This window comes from Vulpes vulpes, chromosome 2 (assembly GCF_048418805.1).
Source record: "Vulpes vulpes isolate BD-2025 chromosome 2, VulVul3, whole genome shotgun sequence".
NCBI lineage: Eukaryota > Metazoa > Chordata > Mammalia > Carnivora > Canidae > Vulpes > Vulpes vulpes.
The window spans coordinates 129,990,294-130,012,337 of NC_132781.1; the positions used below are offsets into that span (position 1 = coordinate 129,990,294).

At 39.9% G+C, this 22,044-nt stretch overlaps 1 protein-coding gene across 34 annotated transcripts in view; it reads right to left on the reverse strand.

Moving 5' to 3' along the window:
* The window catches only part of PDE4D (phosphodiesterase 4D), a 1,410,178-nt gene that overhangs the window by 40,379 nt on the left and 1,347,755 nt on the right, over window positions 1-22,044 (reverse strand). For 31 of the 34 annotated variants that reach the window (XM_072749980.1, XM_072749970.1, XM_072749992.1 and 28 more), the window contains one exon: window positions 10,494-10,606. The exons of the other annotated variants lie outside the window; for them this stretch is intronic. In XM_072749980.1, coding sequence (XP_072606081.1) covers window positions 10,494-10,606 — 113 coding nt within the window. The remainder of the gene's footprint in view (window positions 1-10,493; window positions 10,607-22,044) is intronic. 34 annotated transcript variants of the gene reach the window in all.

A 22,044-nucleotide genomic window follows, 5' to 3' on the forward strand; every position in this document is an offset into this window, starting at 1 on the left:
CACATCCTTTCTTCCCAGGCTAGCAGAGAAAGTACTCAGAAACGTCGTTTTTAGTTGGAACAAACTTATATGAGAATGCTGTTGCCAAAGTAGGTATGGAGAAGAGAGAACAGTTTAACAGCCATCGATATGGCCTGTATGGCTTTTGTCTGAGCACTATAAAATTTTAATTTAAACGAGAAGAGACTAATCTGAGCATCAACTATGCTAAAATTTTTGAGACATAAATGTATAAGCAGAACCGAGACTCTTAAGTGGAAATGATCAAGATTCTTAGCAAAGAAAAAAACCCACCTTTCTTGCAAAGCATCAACCATAATGTACAGACTCTGATCCTATCAAATCCAAGTTGAGAAATGGCATTTACATTTACCAACATCATGCATCTGGAACTAATTCTTGTGACCAAATACAAAATGATATATTGATACACACTAGGTTAGAGATAGAAGCCACAAAGAAGGCCTCATCAATACTCCTAGTGGCTGGGTAGAAAACTCACTGTTTATGTATTAAAACAGTTATTAAACCCATACACTTATCAGAAATATGGCTTGTAGTCCATTAACACAGTCAAATAAAAAGACGTATAATCTTCCTCCCTCAAGTATGAATATGATTTAAAGTAAAGGCTCCATACATCTCCCCAAACGATGCTGAGACCTTCCAGAAAATGAACTACATAGGAAGTCAGGAGATTTCTAGTTGTTTAGGTGGACTTGGACAAGTCTGGGCTTCATTTTTAACTTCATTAGTTTTAAAACATAAAGCTTCATTCTGAGATGGTTAATAGGTAACAATAATAATGATGATTTCAAATACTGATCATGTTAAATTCTACCAAAACTACCAAAAATTGTGGGGTAGGCAGGAACAGATTATATTTTCATTGTATTAATTTAAGTTTGGACTCAAACAGCTTTAGACAGGAAAATTTCTTCAGTTCTTTGACCAAATGTTCAGTAACGTCCTTGCAAAGGGTGTGACAAATGGTAAAACTGAAGCTATTACCCATAAAGGAACTCTGAGGGCTTTTAGGACTTAAAAGAGTAAAATTATTCTTAGTCCCTGAGATTGATCAGTAATTATCCTATAATATGAGGACAAAACCATGATAGCTGCATTGCAAGGACCATAATACCATTCATACAATCCATCCAATATTTACTGAGCACCTACATTTATAGGGCTTGTGTCCAATGCAATGGGTGCTAGAAAAATGAGTAAGACTAACAAACAAGTGTACAACAAAATACCAGTAAAATAAAGAAAAAAATACAATAGAGTCCAGAGCACTACAAATAAAGTCCTGTGGAAGGTCAAAGGAGAAAGACATGACACCCAATCAGGGGAGGCTACACTGGGAGATATGGCAGGAGAGGACAGAAGAAACTTTGCAGAGGAGAGAGCATTCCAAATAGGCTTAAAGGATGGTTAAGATTCGTTTAATAATTTTTTTTTTTAGTTTAGAAAAGTTTTAGCTTTCCACAAAAAAAAAAAAAAAATTGTGAAGACAAGTACAGAGAGTTTTTGTGTGCTCCATACCCAGTTTCCCCTTAACACTACATTTGTAGGTTATGATACAAATGATACATCTGTCACAATTGTGTAATTAACACTGATGCATTATTATTAACTGCAGTCCATACCTTTATTAAGATTTTCTTAGTTTTCACCTAATGCTGGTCCAGGATCCTATCCAAGATCTTGTGTCACATTTAGCTTGTGACAGTTTCTCTGATTTTTTTTTTTTTTTTTTTTTTTGGTTAACCTTGACGGTTCTGAGGAGAGCTAGTCAGATATTTTGTAGAATGTTCTTTAGCTAGAAATTATGTTTTTTTTCCTCATGATTAGAGTGGGGTTTTATGTTTTTGGTAGGAAGATCACAGACGTAAAGAACCATTTTCATCAGAGTATATCAAGGGTATATACTACAACCTGGCATATCACTGTTGATGTTGACTTTGACAATCTAGCTAGTCAGATCGAGGTAGTGTGTTTATGTCCGGTTTCTCTACCATAGAGTCATTTTTTTTCCTCTTTCCATATTGGTTTTTTGGAAAGAAGTCAATGTGTACAGCCCACACTTCAGGATGGGACTGTTTTGTTCTCCTTCCTTGAGAGCAGACTACATAAGTGATGTAAAATTCTGTGCATTGGAGATTTGTCTATTTTCTATTTATTTAGTTATTCAATAAATTCTATCAATATTGTGTTAACAAGGATATTTTTTTATTTTGGGTTTTAATCCAATATTAGTTTATTTTCTTGATCAAACAGTTCTAGCTTTGGTAACTGGAAGTGCTTTTAGTTTGCTCTTGTGTCCCTCTCATATGTTCCCATCAAAGTGGGGTTCTGCTGGAGTGCTCCCTTACTTTCTGGCACTACAATATGCTCCTGCCTCATTTCCTGCCCCATTTCTAGAATCAGGGATTTTTCCAGGGAGTCCTGGTTCCTCTGGAGAATGGTATTAGAAACCAAGATGAGGGTGTTGGGTGTGTTCATTTCTACCGCGGTGTTGTTTCTTTAGGCCTTCTCAGTTGACAGAGTAAGGTTATATTTATGCACGTACTAGAGGGTTAAGATGTTGAGAGGTGCAATGGGAGGCTAGGTCCTTAATAGGATTTTCTTAACATTAAATATTAATAAGAGATTCTGTGCCTGGGTTACTTGCAGTCTCATTCACAGGAACAATAGGGATGTATTCATTTCTGATAAAAACTGGTGGACTATTCTCTACTGTTTTATGTTTTTCCCAGAAACATCTCAAGAAGTTTTAGATATTCTGATAAAACTTTAGGTCAGTTTGATGAACTTTAGTGTAAAATTACACAAAGAAAATAGAGTTAAACTCCTTGAAAAGTCAGTGAGTGGGAGAAGAGCCAGTGAAACATTCCAACAGTATTCTTCGGTTTACCTCAATATCGCTAGGCCACTATTGCCTCTTAAAAGCTCATTAGAAGTACAGATTATCAGTACGGCAAACAAACACCTTCTCTAGCCCTCACTTCACAAAGTAAGAAAAGAAAGACAGTATCCCGTCTTTCTTATGGATGGAAATAAAGGACGTTAACATGACAGAACTTCTATGTTCTTAACTCTGTCCAGACAATTACTGTCTTTTAATTTATGAAATCGTCATAGCAACTATTTAACAGATGAGAAAACTGAGGCACAGAAGGTTAGCTGTCCAATCTACATCTAGCAAAGGGCAGAGAGAGAATCCAACTCAGACAGTCCGGCTACAGAAAAGTATTGCAAATCCAGACCATACTGCCTGAGGGATGAATGTCTACTGAATGGGAGATTTCTGCTGGCAAAATCTGACGTTTTCTCCTCCAGTGGAGAGGTTTCATTAATGGCAGAGAAAGAAAACCATACGTTTAAAATAAACATATTTTTCTAAATAAAAATGACTCCTAAAATTGATCTTGCTACTGGTTTAATATATCCAAAAGTATATTCAGTATCTGTGAGTGGTAAGCAAAAGGCTTCACAGTGTGGGACGCCTGGGTGGCTCAGAGGTTGAGCATCTGCCTTTGGCTCAGGGTGTGATCCTGGGGTTCTGGACTTGAGTCCTGCATCAGGCTCCTTGCATGGAGCCTGTTTCTCCCTCTGTCTATGTCTCTACCTCTCTCTGTGTCTCTCATGAATAAATAAATAATTTTTTAAAAAAAAAGGCTTCAAGGTGGTATATGGATGAACATATTCTCACTTTGTTACATATTAATTTTAAAGTATATTTTTAAAATGTATATTAGAAAAAAATTAAGACACTAAATCCATGATTTCAAATATCCTTACTTAAGATGAAGCCATCTGATAGGTATACATTTAAAAAAATACTTTAAATAAAAACTCTCAACATATAGCATATAGGATACAGACAGAAACTACAAAGTTTGAGCCATACTAATCTAACTTATTTGCTGCAGAATACAAAGGTTATGCTTTTCTTCTAAGAAATATTACGTTCTTACATTGCAAGGAGTATATCCAAGGGTTTTTCTTGATCTCTGTCAGTATATCCTGGGCATAGAATAAATTACATGTCATTTACTGAGCACTGAGTATGCACTATGTGCCAAATGAACTTTGCATACATTATAGCTAATGAACTCAACAATCTTTTAATGGTTTTTTATTTTATTTTATTTTTTATTTACGATAGTCACACAGAGAGAGAGAGAGAGGCAGAGACATAGGCAGAAGGAGAAGCGGGCTCCATGCACCGGGAGCCTGATGTGTGATTCGATCCCGGGTCTCCAGGATCCCGCCCTGAGCCAAAGGTAGGCGCTAAACCGCTGCGCCACCCAGGCATCCCCAATCTTTCAATTTCATCTCCTCTTTTTACTATCTCCCTTTATAATGAGGAAATTGAGAATTAGAGAGGTAACCCCTGTTGTCTCAAATATTAGGTCAGAAGCAGCAGAGCTGATATGATTTGAAACCAAGTCGGCCTGACCAAACAAACAAAAAACAGACCAAACAACTATACTCTTTGCACTCTACAAAGCGGCCATTAGCATTGCTGGTGTATATTGTCAAGCCAAGGAGTAAATTTCACTTATCTGCATCATATACAAAGTGTGGCCAACCAACCAAAAGTTCAGAATACTAAACAATAATAATAATGAAAAGCACTTTATTAAAGATAAAGTATTCTTTTAAAGAGTCATATACCTATTACTACTACTACACTTGGGAATCCAATGTAACTAATTTCCTAACGAACACAGAATTGTTTGATGCTTAAGCAAATATCCCCTCACCATTCCCAGTTAGAGTGAATAAAGAAAATACATTCCTAAGATGTCTTTTAAGACGAGTGTGAATATCAAAATAAAAGGCTACTCATCTCTCTATTACCTAGAAAGATCTCAGACTGATAGGGTCAATTAAACTACCACGAGTATCATGTACAGTTCTACTGCCCTAGCAGAGCTAGATCATCACAAAATAAACCCTAGCTATTTGCAGCTGTAAAGAGTTGGTCTCTTTCTAATAAAGATAAAATCAGCTTCTACATACTTTAGGGATAATCTGAAAATCATGACATTATCAACACTTTACATCTGCCATATATACATATCTTAAGTAATAGCTACAATGTATGTGACTATCACGGAAATCTTAAATTGAACAACAGCATTATCTATTATCCTTGTTATCTGGGGGAAAAAGTTTGTTTAATTTGTTCACAGCATTTGGAAAAGTACTATTTTATCCTGTCAAGCTTATTATAAAAAAAAAAAAAAAGGACATAGTTCATTATGCTTTAAGGCCAAAGTCACCACTATTCTATAATGAAATAAAAATGTAATAACTCAAAGTGATTTCTCTATTAATGACTAATTTATTGAATCCCCAAAATTAGAGGTTTTGGATAATTAAATGTTAGGCATATTGAAGCTTCCTGCCACTAAATACTGACATGAGAACTGAGTCGATGACAGTAGAGACAAATTAAGATGTGTTCAAGGTTTTACTAGTCAATAAAAAAATGAAAATTTTCATTAAAAGTATTTCCTGCTTTCTATTATTAGTTAAAACAAAAGCAGAAAAGGTAAAAGCACTTTTTTCCCTAATGGTGATCATAAAATCAAGCATTCCCAACTCTCCATATTAACTTTAAGGCACTTAAATCTTTGCCAAATCTATTTCACTAAGTGGAGGAAAAAGCAGGCAGCAAGCTCAAAACATCAGTAAGTCGAATTTCTACAGTTATAGAAGACATTTTCTTTGAAAACTTAAGGTTTTCCCTTTAGTCATGTTAACTCTTAACAATTCTCTTATGACTTATCAATAAATTTTAATATCTTAATGTAGAAAATGTGTTATTTGTGATTTGTTCTTCATAAAATTAAAACACTTTTCCAACTACAGATTCCTTCTTGGCAAAAGTCAAGCATTTATTTTTGTTCTGAGAGTTATATCCATGTAATGCTGAAATAGTTTAGGATTTAACCACTCCTATGAACATTCTATATTCAGCACCCCTTTTGTCCAGAAGAGACAATACCAGCAGTCACAGAAAGCTCTAGTATTACTGTATGTATGCACTGACTATTAAAAAGCACCAGGGGGAGCAGACAGGGGAAGAAGTAAGGACAAGCACCTCAGAAAAGCAATTATTTTATAGGCAACAGAAACATGACAGGAGTGATGGTTAATAAGTAAACAGACAAAATAAATTCCATAAAAAAGTCATGACCACATTTGCAAAGCTGGCTTATGTTTATCTAGAATGAACTAAAGAAAAACCTGAAGTCTCTTGGAAGGATGCTTGAATCCTAACTTCAAGAGACTTGCAGCTTGAAGCACGGCAGTTTCCAGCACTGCCAGTTTCTGGGCCTTAAAAATGCCCCAGAATTAGAGAGGCGAAACAAAATACACTTTTATAATGGTGCATTTTAGGAGGAAATCAAAATGTTTTTGTTCTCTCCTTTAAACATCTCTGCACTCACACTGAAGGCCTGCTGCAATATGTATTACTAGGTCACAAGAGGATAAAGTGACAGGGTTCCATAGCAGAATCTTTTTTTTTTTTTTTTTTTTTTAGGATTTATTTATTTATTTTAGAGATGGAGAGGGGCAGAGGGAGATAGAGAATCTGAAGCAGACTCTCTGTTGAGAGTGGTGCCTGAAGAGAGGCTTGATTTCACAATTGTGGGATCATGACCTGAGCCAAAATCAAGGGTCAGATGCTCAACAGCCTGAGCTACCCAGGTGCCCCTCTAACGCATAATTTTTAAAAGCCCTGAGGCTTAGACTCCTGTCCTGCCCTCCTCACATTCTCAATTTACTTTCCTTGAGAGAAAGGTAACCAAAAACACTGTGAAACTATTCTGCATTAAAAACAGTCTAAAAAGGTATTTTAGCTTTGCAAATTCTGTACAAAAGAGTAGAAATGTCCTCACCAATCCCACACTGTTTTGCATGTTCCAAGAACTAATAAGTGCTGTGTTTTCAGTTTTAGAGTAAAACAGTAAAAGTATTTAGCACTTCTGTCTGGAATTCTGTAACCAGAATTTAAGAAAAGATGAAACTTCTAATTTGATGTTCAAATGTTTCTATCTATATAATACAAAAAAACTGTGTAAATTGACTTAAGGACTTTTTTCCGTAATATAGAGATGTACACCAAAGACAGTTATCTAAGGACTGCACTGTGACAATCCGTGAAACTTAAAATGTCAAGCGAAAATTACAACTGAATGGTAAAAAACAAACAAACAAATATATTTTAGCCAAGAAGACATTCAAGGAAGTCTACGTTTTTTTTTAAAGGAAGTTTAACCTAAATCTCACATAATAATACCAATAACAACAGGCACAGTGCCTACTATCACAAACTTTTTATTATGTAGCTGTTTATATATATATTCTTTCAGACTCTTATATTGATCTTTCAAAACAGATAATTGTGCTTATCTTACACTTAAGGAAAGTGAATCTAAAAAAGTTAATTTGTTTTTTTTTAATATAACTCAGCTAGCAAGGAACAAAACCAAGACTTAACTTCTAGGTCTGCCTACTTGCTTTGAGAACTTACCAAAACCTCCCTCAACTGTAGCAACAGGTTTCAAAGGAAAGCTGCACAAATTTCAGGGAGATTAATGTGCTTATGAGGGTAAATGCTGTAGATTTAATCACTCTAAGTAAAGGCCATCTGGAGTTTCTCACCCTACTTGGTACACATCCTACATGTACTATAGTCCATGTTGGCCTTGGCCAAGAACTCAATACTCTTCCTGCCTTCGTAGCATCAATAAGCATTATGCACATTATAATAACAACCAGGAAATATAGGTAGTTACTTCTAAAGCATCACTTTAAAACTGCTAATAATTTGGATTCCTTTAAGATTTTCAAAACACAGAAATAATGTTAACACAATTGGTTAAATGGGCTGGAGGAATCCTTCTTCCTAATACCCAAATCTATATATTTAGTAAGTATTTTTCTCTCTATAATCACTTAAAAATCATGACCTTAGTAGTATTTTTATTATGTTTCATTATATTATTAAATTAAAAGAAAACTCAAGTGAGAAGAAAAGTAAAAATGTCATGATTTTTCAAAGGTCTTCTGTGAATAACCTGAAATACCTGGTTCAAACAAGTACATGTAAAAATAATAGCAATAAAACATAATGAGAAAGCAATGTTTCAGACATATTCATTCATCTAAAAGAGATGTGTGCTGCTCGCTGTCAAATTTCCAGTGGAGACTTGGGTTGGGCATCATTCACAGGGACCTTCAGATCAGCTGCTCCCACTCAGTTTACAGCTTATGTGGATGTGACTTTTTCCTGCCCTTGTTATGAAGCAGGAGGGTAACTTTACAACATTTACCAAGAGCTTTTTTTACCCCTTCTATGTTAATCCCTTTTCACCAATAAAAAGTTACACGAGTTTAGCATTCTTGTAAAAATGAATGGGTTACAAAAAGGAAGTGGACAGCATAGAAATTAAGTTTAAGCAACAGCTTCAGTCAGGGTGATTTTTTTTTAATGTTAAAAATAAGTGTCCTGTCAATAATATTTCAACCACAAGACACAAACAGCTAGAGAATTCACTACCTTTTTAAAAAGTCTCTTTCTCAACCTACATTTCCCTTCAACCAAATAAATCCACCTTCTATACCAAATCTGTAAATTAACTCAAAGTTTAATTAAGCGCCTTCACAATGGATATTTCTAAAAAATTCTGTTTTATTTGGTGCCACTACAGAAAGAAATAATTTTCATCAATTACTGTGACCTAAAATCTTAAAGTATGGATAATTACTTGACAGTTGCCATCACTTATATTATTAGATTTCATGTTAATTTTTAAATTCAAACACAGGTCTTATCTTTAAGGGGATGAATTTCTGGGGAAAGTAATGATAGCTGCTCATCTTGAAAACATAAGCAAATGTCTGCATATCCCCTTAGGTGCCTTCTGATTCTGCTCTCCTTTTTTACACAGAATTAACCAGGCAAGACAATTAAGAACTCATTCCCACAGCAGAATGGTCCCATTCAGCATGTAGGACACATTGAAGATACTCAGCACAGTCTACTATTATGAATCAAGTTACTTTTTTTAAATTTGTATTTTATAAAATTAATCAATGAACTAAGAATTTGTTGGCCAGATGAGAACAATGGCACCTGATCACAGCAGTGAGTAACAGCACAGTGATGGGTTAATTTGATGAGGAGCACACTAAATTTCAAAATGAGGCCCAAATAACAAAACCCCCCAAAAAACTCCAAAGCAAAAAAAATCCCAGATCTGATTACCAGCCTGCATTTGGGTTTGGTCAGTGCGCTTAGGAGTAAATTAGTGCCTGGAGACAGCTCCTAAAGAGTCCCTTTTATTTGATCTGAAGCTATCCTCTCACTTTAAAAACAATGCAATCTCTGTAAGCGCTGTCAACAGATAAGACAATCAAGTGGCTGATATCCAATGTTATTTTAAAAAACTTGATAGGGGGAAAAACTCAGGTGAGATAAAAAAACAACAACAACAATAAGCTAAGAAAAAGCATCACCCTTTCAAAGATCTTTGCACAAAGATAAACCTTCAGATGGTATAACCTTCCTGACCTTGTAAATAGGTGGCCAAAATATTTAACTATCTTTTAAGAAGCAACTGTTAGTAAGTGCCACACAAAGTTACCAGTTTTTACCACTTGAATCCCTCAGTCCTGTGCATCCAACATGAACTTGCCTCCTTTCCTATCCCCTCGGCCAAGTATTCATTAAAACCATACATAATACTGATTACTTCCTTACATAACTAAAGACCAAAAAAAAAAAAAAAAAAAGAACAGAAATCCAAAAAGTACAGTTATAGGGACAACACTGTACCTTGCTTTAAGGCTGTCTGAGGCTGAAGGTTACTTTCCAGTTCCCCAATACTCCACCGACCACCAAGGCCAGCACTTCGCCACAGATGGCACAGACCGCCCATTAAAACATACTTAAGCGACCTCGGGAAACTGGATTTCTCTCCAAGGTTCATGAACACAGAGGCAACGAGCCTAACGAAGTCTCTAACTCTGTCGGTGTCTCCTGCGGACGCCTTAAGGCTAAGCGCACGTGTGGAGGCTCGGTTCTTACACGGTGCGCTGACATCTACAGCCTGGCGAGGGAAGGCTCCAAGTTCGGAGAAGTCTCCCGAGCGCGAGCGGTCGCCGGGGACACCCGGGAGGCTGCGCTGACCTCCAGCAACTCCTCCTGCCCCTTGGGGATGCCGAGCGCACCCCGGAGCCTGCAACCCCGCCAAGGCCCCGTCGGGGTCTCCGGCGCAGGGGCCGAGCGCCGCCGACCAGCCCCCTCCCCACCCCCCCGTGGCCTGCGCGGGGGGTGGGGGGGGTCGGGTCTGTAACCAAAGTACGTCGGAGCTGCTCCCGCAAGGTGTTCTGATTTATCCGGGGCCGGGGCCGGGGCCGGGGTCCGGGAGCCCCCTCCCGGGGAGGCGGGGGCGAGCAGCGCCTACCTTGTTGGAGGCCATCTCACTGACGGAGTGCCTGGTCTGCAGGGTCTCCAGCTGGTCCAGACACCAGTCCAGCTCCTCCAGGGTCTCGCTGGCCAGTTTCTGGTAGGCCTCCTCTGCGGAGAGATAGGGACAGGGGCACTGAGTCCTGAGGCGCTTGGCGCGGCCGCGCCCGAGCTCCAGGGGGCCCCGTGCCGTACCCCGCCATGCTCATGCTCGCACGCCCGCTGCCCGCGCGGGACGGCCGCTCCTCCATGGTGCCGAGCCCCGGGGGGCGGGGGCCGGCCTCGGGGACGCGCGGGGGCTCAGCTCGGCGTCTCGGCTCCCGGGCGGCGGGGGGCGACTCCGCGGCGGCGCGGCGGGTCCGAGCGCCCGCGGGAGGCGGCCCGGCCCCGCCCCCGCCCGCGCCCCGCGCCCCGCGCCCCGCGCCGCTGCGCCGGCCGAGGCTTCTCTCCACGCGAATGAATCAGCCGCGGCCGGGTGCGCGGCCGCCACGCTTCCTGTTTTCGTTCTCGGGTCCGCGGGCGCCCGGCTCAGCGCCGCTCCATCGCCGCGGCTTTCCGGGAGCTCCCCCCGCGCCCCGCGCGGCCCCCGCCGCCGCCCGGCCCCTCCTCGGCCGCCTTACGGGGCGCCCGCCGACCCCCGGCCGCCGCCTCGCCCGCGCATCCCCCCGCGCGGCCCGCGCCGCTCGCTCTGGAGCGGGGCCCGGGAGGAGCGGGCGGGGGGCGGGCGGGGCGGCGGCGGGAGGCGGGGGGGGTGTCCCGGGGGGCGGGAGGGGGGAGGCGGGGGGGGGTCGCGGGGGGCGGGAGGCGGGGGGGTCGCGCCCGCCGCGGAGCTCCGGCGGGACCTGGCGCGCACGCGCACACGGCCGCGCACCTGCCCCGCGGGGACCCGCGCATCCGAGGCTCGGCGGGCGCGCGGGGCGGGCGGCCCCCACCAGGTGCCTTGGGACCGGAGCGACCGTCGCTGGGGGTTTGGGTTGTAGGGGCTTTGAGGCTTCGGTTCTGAGGGCTTAGGATTTACCTACTTCCAGGGTGGTTGTGGGACGCAAATTATTTCCATTAAAACCAGACTCTTGCAGTCCCCAGCCCCGGCCCCGGCTAAGTACCAGACTTGGGAGTGTTGGGGCGGACATGAACGGGCAGACAAGAACAAGGGCTCCAGAAGGCACAGAGTTGACAACGCGCCGCATCTTCACCTTGAGAATGGTCTAAGAGCCCTCTTAAAGGAGCCGCAGGGTGAATGTGCCACACACTATGGGCACTGGACACACATCCTGCATACGTGCTCCCCCAGTCCGCAGACCTGCGAATCAGAGACCGGGATGCTCTTGTGATGCCAAAGGAGAAAGTCTGCAAGGGTGTTTCTGCCCACCATGTGCAGAATAAACTACAAACGTGAGAAAAAGGAAGAGACCACGTCCACAGACACCGTATGGAAGCTGGTTCCGTTTTCAGAAGCTGACCCTGGGGACCATGGGCACTCGACATTAAAAGGATCGATTGCAGAGAACCTCACTACACTAAACAAAACTTTGGGAGAGGAAAATAATCCAAACTCCTAAGAGTCCCATCTTACAAAACTCGGTTATCCTCAAGTACAAAGAATACGCTGAAAAGCTTACGTGATGTTGGTGAGATCCCCTTTTCTTGGTCTTCAAATCTACAGGTGGTCAGGGAGAAGAAACTCTGCCCTTGAAATTCAGACTCCATAAATGATCAGTGGCACAACAAAGAGTTTTCACAGACTGAATCTTCTGGCTTCTGGAATTTACCAGATAGGTTTTTGCAGCAAATTTGTAAAAGTTAGAATAACTTTCAAAGTATTTGTTACATGGGCCACTGGCTCATTGTTATCAAGGAGTCTTGGACTGTTTGGTATTCACTTTGAGGACTCTGTGTTAAAATTTGCCTCTTTTATTCCTTTTCCTTTTCTGCATCAATCTAGGTAAATACATACTCTAGGTGGACAAACAGCTGCCTAAACCTTGACAGGTAAATTAAAAAGTGAGATTAGACCTTTTTCCCCTACCAAAAATAACAACCTTAAAGATAATTTAAAATAGTAAGTATGAAGTGTTTTATCTGAATAGCCTTTCCCTGATTACGGGAATATAAAAATACAACTGATTCTTATAAAAATGGAAACGTTACATAACGATGTAATGTAGAAAGTCCCTTGTAACCCCATACCCTAAGGATCACAAATAATAAGTAAGCCTATGATCATAACACATTTTCATTTTACTTAATACCTTCCATATGCAAGTATAGAGCAATCTAATTGAAATGGTAGTACATCTACTATGTGGTTTGGTTTTATTTTTGCTTTTTTCCTCCCTTTCTACTATATAAAATAAGGATGTAGGACATTTTAAGAGGAAATTAACTTATTTTAGGTTATTTCAGTTGTCTATAGTGAGCATGTCCAGTGGGGTATAGATGCAAAACCATTGTGCCTAGGATGTGTTCACTGCCATTTTTCCGGCCACTGGTTACACACAGAAGCCAGGAATCCCTTCTCCATACCTCTAAGGCTTGCGCTCCAACCAAGCCTTTCAAAGTCTGAGCCCCAAAGGAACCTCCCCAGTATAAGTAATCTCCCCATTTTCACTCAACTTCTTCTGGAAATACAGGCCTTGGACTTAGCTGGAGGTGGCACTACATATTATATTTCAGCATTTACTTTTCAAGTGTAAAAGGGGACAGTAATTCAGGAAAGTTTCAATGCTTTAAACTTTTTTTTCTTAATTTTTAAAATTCTTAAGATTTATATATTCACGAGAGACACACACAAAGAGAGAGAGAGAGAGAGAGAGGCAGAGACACAGGTAGAGGGAGAAGCAGGCTCCATGCAGGGAGCCTGACGTGGGATTCGATCCCAGGTCTCCAGGATCACGCCCTGGGCTGAAGGTGGCGCTAACCCGCTGAGCCACCCAGGCTGCTCAGTTTCAGTGCGTTATACTTAAATACAGGACTTGCCTTTATAAAGGCAGTATAGCAACAAGAGGGACAACTTAATTCAGAAGATCTACTTTATGTCCAAATCATAGATGACCCACTTTGACAATCCGCATTCGGGTATAGCCCTAATGTGGTACGTATAGGTATTTTAAGTTCTAACTATTTCTGCATGCATTGTATGAATCTGGAGAAGGGAAAAACAATGACCGGAACACATCTACATGCCAATAAGTACAAAAACAAGTTCTGGCAGAGTAAAGAAATTTGTCCTATAAAACTGTTGCTCAAATAATTATTGCCGATATTAGTACAGAGATGAGAATACTACTTTTTCCAAATCCCTTGGTTTATAGGCAATATGGCTAGCCACAGTTTTTTGGGATCATTATTAAAGTTTAACTTTTAGGAATTTTTACCCCAAATGTTCTAAGACATCGAGTAACTGACCTTTTCATCCCCAGTAAAAAAAAACAAAACAAAACAAAACAAAACAAAACAAAAAAAAAACCTCGATGCGGAGTTGCCAACTATCCTACAGGAAATTAAGTCACCACACCAAACAACACACCTAAATGTCATTGACAGCTAACAGGACAAAAACAGTGACCCAGTTTAATTTTGGATTTTACCAAGAACACATACTGCATTCATTAATAAAATGCTTTCTCTCTAGAGAGTATTCACTGTGGCACTACTTGTAAATAGTATATGAAATCTCTTTTTTTTTTTTCCCAACTGTCCAAAATCTTGCTAAGTCGAGGAGCTACAAGGGAGAAAAATGCCCAAGCCCAACTATTAGCTCTATCCCGTAAAAGCTAGGAGAGGGCTCTGGGACAGCAAGTGCAAAATAACTTGAGCTCTTGGAAGTCCCCTCCTACAGCAGTGTCGGGTTTTTTTCAAGGCACCCTTGAACTATGTAACACCCCTGTTTCGGCTCAGGATTTTCTGTGAACAAACAGTCCTCAATTCTTGCAGGCCAGCACTTGGCTTCCGTCATTGTGATGCGATCAAGGATTCCCCTGACACATGGCCTGAACTGGTGCCAGGGGCTCCCAGAGAAGATGCTGAAGCAGCAGCTTCCCTTTGCAAAGGAAAAAAGTAATCGCCTCAGAGCCACAGCAGTTAGAGGTTGAGGTCGTTTTCTTGGGAAATGTTCAGCCAATTACTCTTATCTACAACCTACAGCAACACTGACCATTGAGATAAAAGGATCCATTCTACAAGATGTGTAATTGTGTGGATGTTGGTCTTTCTTTTTTCTTTTCTTTTGCTTCTTCTCTTCTCTTCTCTTCTCTTCTCTTCTCTTCTCTTCTCTTCTCTTCTCTTCTCTTCTCTTCTCCTCTTCTCTTTTCCTTTCTTTTCTTTACTTTCTCCGTTCCCTCCCTTCCTTCCTTCACCAATATTTGAGTGATTAAAGATCTATGTAACTTAGTCATAATTCCTAGATAGGCCTACTGGAGTAAATGAAGAGAACAGGTACAAAATCACTTATCATGGGTACCATTTGCTTACACTTAGTTAAAAAAAATATATAAATTAAAAAGTTGATTCAGTTTTTCTTAAAATTAAAAAAAAAACTTCACTAAATATCTTCAAAGAGCAAATACTTAAATATGTGTCTTCCTAACCGATTCCAGCTTCTCCTGTCCTAATTCCAACCAAAATTGCCTCTTTGTTCCTAAGGATGGAGTTGATAGTGTCTAAAGTAGGGAGAACTGGAGAAAAATGATTCCTATTTCACCACGTATTGCTTCGAGCTAGTTCCCCCTTGCATTTGCTACAGTAAAAGATTTGTCCAGGTTGGTTCTAACTTTTGCTGACTGATTTTTTTCCCCCTCTATTCATTTTATCTGATGGGAAATACATAAAGGAGTTGGATTCACTTTCAGTGTGTACATGTAACAGGTTTAAGCAGAGCTTGCCAGTGGCAAGCTGCTCTCATTTCCAAGTGTATTACTGGCACCAAGTTCTTGTTTTGAAGTATTTTAAAATCTTAAATATATAAAATTTCACTTAGTACTTCCAGAAACCTCCAAAGGGAAGATGTACATAATTTTGTGAGGTTTCTTTTTTATTTTTATCTTCCTACAATCTACAATTATTTCTAGTGCCGCCTAAGACTCTAATAGAATTTTTTAAATGAAATAAACACAAGATTAGGTTTCACTGACTTCTAGGACTATCAGTAATTCAACAAATATTTGTTTAGCACCAACTCTGTGTCATGCATTTTATTAGAGTCTGCAAAAACAAAGTGTCTAAAAGACTGTGTCCCTAATCCAACGAAAACCTAGACTTTGATTGTGGAGAGGATTTCAGCATCCTCTATTGTAGAAAGCATTCTGAAAGAAGATAACATGGAAGCGGCTATTAGAAAGTAAAAAAGGCTTATTTAAGTCAGATTGGTTTAGAGTCGGAGTGGGAGGCCAAATCCCAAAGAATGAAATAGGAGGTAAGTGAAGAGTGGTGGAAGAGGGTTTATAGGATAGGCCTATAGGATAATTCAAAACTATAAATCTCCCACTTCCCCAATCTTTAATAAAGTTGCTGAAGGTACAAGATGTGGCAAGTGTTTTGTTTTGTTTTAACCCAGTGAAGGGACTGGGCTTGCAGGACAGATTTGCACAGAAATGTCAGCCTGAGCTGACTCTGGAAAGTACAGGCAGAGGAAGAGAAGCAAGCTTTCAGAATTCATTGTAAGATTTGGGAGGCTTTTGTCCAAGAAACTGGGAGTTTGAGTTAAGTTTAATCAGACAGGTGGGTTGAGGACTCTACGTGACTCCAGACCATAAGCAATATTTTTTCTTGATTAAAGCTGAAGTAGTAGAAGGAGGTTCCAATCTCCATCCCACCACATAAGCCATAATCACTGGAAGATCACCTAATCTTTCTTGGGCCTCAATTTCCTCACATGTAGATTGGAGATAGTAAAATCTGGTAGATTATTTTAGCGTGAGAGTCCATGGGTTAAGTAACCTTGCATTGCTTACCTAATAGATTCTTTTCTAGGCACTGGACCAAATGATGGAGATTCAGTAATGAGCAACTAACTTAAAGGTTCCTGCCCACCCTTAAGGAGTTTATATCCTACTGGTTACAATAATCTTCTGTTCATTTTAATAAATATGGATTGAATACCTGCTATGTGCCAGGTTCTGAATATACTAAAGAGAAAGAAGTGACTTTGCGTTTTAAGAAGCTCATAGTCCAGTGAGGAAGACAATTACAGTTGATCCTTGAACAGCACAGGTTTAGGGACATTGACCCCTTCTGCAGGTCCAAAATCCATGTGTGACTCTTGACTCTCCCTAAATTTAGCTGCTACTAGCCTGCTGTTTTCCTGAAACCTTACTGATAACACAAATGGTTTATTAGCATATATTTTGTATGTTAAATGTATTATAGATTGTATTCTTACAACAAAATAAGCTAGAGAAAAGAGAATATTATTAAGAAAATCATAAGGAAGAGAAAATACATTTATAGTACTGTACTTACTGAAAAAAAATCCACATAGATGTGGACCCACGCAGTTCAAACTTGTGTTGTTGAAGGGTCAACTGTATAGAAGAGCGTGTAGGCAAGTTTTCCATTAAGATTAGGCAGTAGGGGATCCCTGAGTGGCTCAGCAGTTTAGCGCCTGCCTTTGGCCCAGGGCGTGATCCTGGAGTCCCGGGATGGAGTCCCACATCAGGTTCCCTGCATGAAGCCTGCTTCTCCTTCTGCCTGTATCTGCTTCTCTCTCTCTCTCTCTGTCTGTCTCACATGAATAAATAAATAAAATCTTTAAAAAATTAGGCAGTAGGTGCAGGTGTAATGCAAGCACAAGGCAGAGATGGGGAACAGGGGAGGTACACCTACTGCATCCTGGGGAAGACCTGGGAAAGCTTTCTGAAAGAAGAAATGTGGACCATGAGTCTCCAAAGATGGATCAAAGAGTTAACTAGGTAAGGAATGGAAATTGACATTTGAAACAGAGAGCAAACAGGTGCCACTGACAGGTGGAGAACACTGGCCATGCAGGGAGCTACAAGTGGTAACGATGGAAAGCTTAGGTCTGGCAATGGACAAAGATAAAGGTGGAGAAGTAGTCAGGGGGACTTAGTGTACTAATCTGAGTTTCTGTTTTTTTTTTTTTTTTTTTCCTGCAATACCTATTACAAATCTAAGCCATGAAGTCACATGGTCAGAGTTTCTTTTCAGAAAGATTGCTCTAGGAATAGTATGAAAGGAAAATTGAAGAAGGGAAGGACCCATTGGGAAGCCTAGAGCAGGAGAAGCAGCAGCCAGAAAGGTAGAAGAGAACCTCTCATGAGCAAAGAAGAAGCAGAACTTCAAAGGAGAACATCTAGGCATACTCGCTGATACCCATACCTGAATAGGGTAGGCCACAAATACCCACCAATTTGGGCTAAGATAAATTTAATTTCTAATTCATATTTTAATTACACAAAAGAGGGTGTGGGTGGCAAGCAAATGCTAGTGAAGAAGCCTTTGCCTGGGAAGTTGTTTTAATAAAGTAACAATAAACTTTTTGAAAGAAGGCTGAAAAAAGTACTAGAACTATATACATTATTCCCGTATTCCTGTTACAGCCTTAGGAATCATTTTCATTCCTGTGGGGTGGCTTGTAGGAGGCTATCTGTGTTTCCATCACATACAATCAACCTTCAAATATGACATCTTTAGGTCTTTGTCAGTTACTGCATGAAGTATTCCTTATAGAAAATAAGGAGTTTGAATAGATGCTAGATGATCTCTAGTGCCTATCCAGCTCTAGCATTTATGTATTTTGTGGCTGCTGACACTATGCTTTCTGGGTGGAGTATTGATTTTAAGGGTGTCTACTACTGGTTAACCTACGTGGGGTCAGGAATGGCTATAGAGAGAATTCCTGAGTTGAGCAGATGCCTTAAACGATGCCATCCAATTCCACAATTACGTGGCTCTATGGGGTTAGCTCAACTGTTTATCAGGTATGGCTGTTTTATAATTGAAATTGAGATCTTATGACAAAGAAAGTCTTGGAATATAGTTACACCCATCTCTGCTGTAAATTTAAATTTACCTCCATCTCCAACCCTGCCCCAAACATATTCCCATCTAATACTCTGCCATTTGATTTTCCAATTTCTTAATTTCTACAACTGCCACCCTTAGGTTACATTCTCATCGACGTCTTTCTACATGCGTGTGAAAGCCTCGTACTGGATTTCCTTGGGTTCAGGTTTTTCCACCACAGTACTGTTTAGAAAATCAAAATAATCTTCCTTAAACTGTTTTTTTTATTATTATTTTTAGAGAGAGAGAGAGAAAGTATGGCAGGGTGGCAGGGGGCAGGGGATGGGGGCAGAGGTAGAGAGAGAAGCTCAAGCAGGCTCCATGTCCAGCACAGAACTCAATGCAAGGCTCAATCTCATGACCCTGAGATCATGACCTGAACCAAAACCAAGGCTGAGATACTTAACTGATAGAGCCACCAATGCGCCCACTTAAACTGTTTTTAATGTGTTAGTCCTTTGTTTAAATATCTTACTGTTATCATTGCCATACTACTGTGTTCACATAAGGCCTTTCTTCCGTGGGTTTTTCAATAAAACTTTCAGTTCTCTTTCTCACTATCCCATCTAATGCTGACTTCTCAGGCAATCCTTCCACCTGGATACAATTTGCTGACCAATGTCTCTGTGACTTTGCTTAATCATCTTTCTGATTTTTTTTCTAGGCCTTTCTGTAAGTGTCTAGACCAGTTCTTGACATTTACAGGCATGCAACAAATATTTTTGAGTAAATAACCAATAAGTACACATAAGACTATTTCTTCCCAAGTAATATTCAAGCAGTAGTACTGTCCTGAGTATGGTTCTTGAGATGTATTCATCTTCACCTATCTATCTCTTATGCTTAGTCTAATGCTTTCAACCTCTTATTGATCAAGAACTATCATTGCCAGATAACTTTGGTTAAGCACACCATGGTGTCTTTCTTGAGTGAATATTAATATTAGACTTAAAGTGATAGATATTATAATACTATATACATAGAATAGACTTTACAAAATCAAATGAAATTTTGAAAGAACCCATCAATACACAGGTATGAAGCTTGGGGGTAACAGGTGAATGAACTAAAGGTCATGTGCTATCCTACCAAGATCAGGAGAATGTAGATTAAGAGTGGGGAAATAACTGAATCTCCTACTTTTGCTATTCTAAGTTTAGCCAATCTGTAGTGCTCATGTTAATTTCTAGCAGACATTTAAATATATATTTCTTTCTCAATATAACAAAATTAAATCCTGTGTATCCCTTCTCCTCGAAATTATTCTGTGTTTTCACTGCTTCATCTCTACCATCACAATCCCATCTGCTTCCCCATCCCTGTGCCACACACACACACATACATACTCTGCTGGTTTAGTATTTATTTATTTACTTATTTTATTTATTTATTTTATTTATTTTTTTAAAGATTTCATTTATTTATCATGAGAGACACATGAAGCAGAGACATAAGCAGAGGGAGAAGCAGGGTCCCTGCGGGGATCCTTTTACAGGACTTTATCCTAGGACCCTGGGATCACGACCTGAGCTAAAGGCAGACACTCAACCACTGAGCCACCCAGGTACCACGATTTCCTTTAGATTTTCCTTAGAACATGACTTTCCTGTCTTAGGAGCCACTTCTTTATCCTTGTATTATAATGACCAATTACATTATATGATGTATTTGTTTTCTCTATAAATTTTACTTGATTCATTGCTCACTACCCTACCTTGTACATTCCATCATCCTCATCTCTTGATCTTTTTTCTGACTTTTTACAAGGGAAGAGAACTTCCTTAAATGATTGCTCATAAAGGAGACATTGGTGGTAGGTATACTTTTTGATTTCCTGCACTTCAAAAGTCACAATGCTTCTTACCCATTTTGGAAGTCTAATAAATCTTCTGAGAATCTGATGCAAACCTCACTAGAAAACTGTACATAAGCTGATATGATCAACCTTTTAATTTTATATTTTATTCTTTTTTAAAGATTTATTTATTTGTGATAGAGAGAGAGAGAGAGAGAGAGAGAGAGGCGCAGAAACACAGGAGGAGGAAGAAGCAGGCTCCATGCTGGGAGCCCGACGTGGGACTAGATCCTGGGACTCCAGGATCATGCCCTGGGCCAAAGGCAGGCACTAAACCACTGAGCCACCCAGGGATCCCCAACTTTTTAATTTTAAAAGTATTCACTGACTTCCCTGAAGTCACCAGGGACTCCAGGTTTGCGAATTCCTATCTGAATAGGGAAGAGAAAATATTTGTTTTAATCAGTACTGCTCCAGAATCTTTTATTCAGAATCAGTACCTCTGCTGCCTTCCTTGTTCCCTAACTCTCTTCACTGTGAGCTCCCTAAAGAAAAGTAATGCCAAATAAACATGCATTCCATATAAAGGAGTCAAAGTCAGAGCTATGAAAAAAAAGATACAAAAGGTGTGCAAAACAGACTAGGTTCTTTTTAAGCTCTTACACACATGTACAACAATCTACAACCTATAGAGTTCCCCACAGGAGGTGGTATGACAGATCAGAAAGGGCATGGCTTTTTGAGCCACCCAAAATTTGAAGTCTACTTTTGCCATTGTTCTAGTTCTGTTATCTCAAATTAGTCATTTAAATATCCAAACCTTTATATATAAGTTGGGAATAGTTTTTATGAGAAATGCATATGAAAAATGCATGCAAAACCCCCAAGGACAATATCTGCCTTATAGTAGGTACTCAGTCAGTTATAACTATAATTCTGACTCACCTTACAAGATTGTTTAAGTAAGTTAATCTGCAATAAGCATTTAACACATGAAGGGTTTCTTCCTCTCTCATGGGTTCTCAATCCTTAACCAATTACAACTCTCCTATCATCACCATCAATACTCAACCATTCACCAGTTCTAGGCTGAATATTAGTGAGGAATCTAAGATCTAGAATAGCCTTCGAAAGACCACACCAATCATGCCAAGTCACTATACATATACATATACATATACATATACATATACATATACATATACATATACATTTCTTATGTATATGTCACTGGTTAATAAAAGAGCACCACTTAACTGTGAGATTCCTAGGAGTTTCATTCTAATATTTCCCAAAGAATGTTCAACTGTAATTACTTCTACAAGATTCTCCTGACCAAAAGAATTCTGTAGTCAAACATATTTGGGAAATGTATTTGTACCCTCTTTGCCATGATTTGTAATGGACACAAACCTACCAAAAGTTAGAAGTTCTACCCCAAAGAAACCTATCTAACATAATTTAACACATATTATCTAAACTTATATTTGATTTTTTAAAAAGATTTTTTTAATTTTAAAATTTTATGTATTTATTCATGAGCGACACAGAGAGACAGAGAGACAGAGGCATAGGCAGAGGAAGAAGCAGGCTCCTCGAGGGGAGCCCGATGTGGGACTTGATCCCAGGACTCCAGGACCACACCCTGAGCTGAAGGCAGATGCTCAATCACTGAGCTACTCAGGGGTCCCTAAACTTATTTGATCTTGAAACACATTTTTTTCATATGACCATT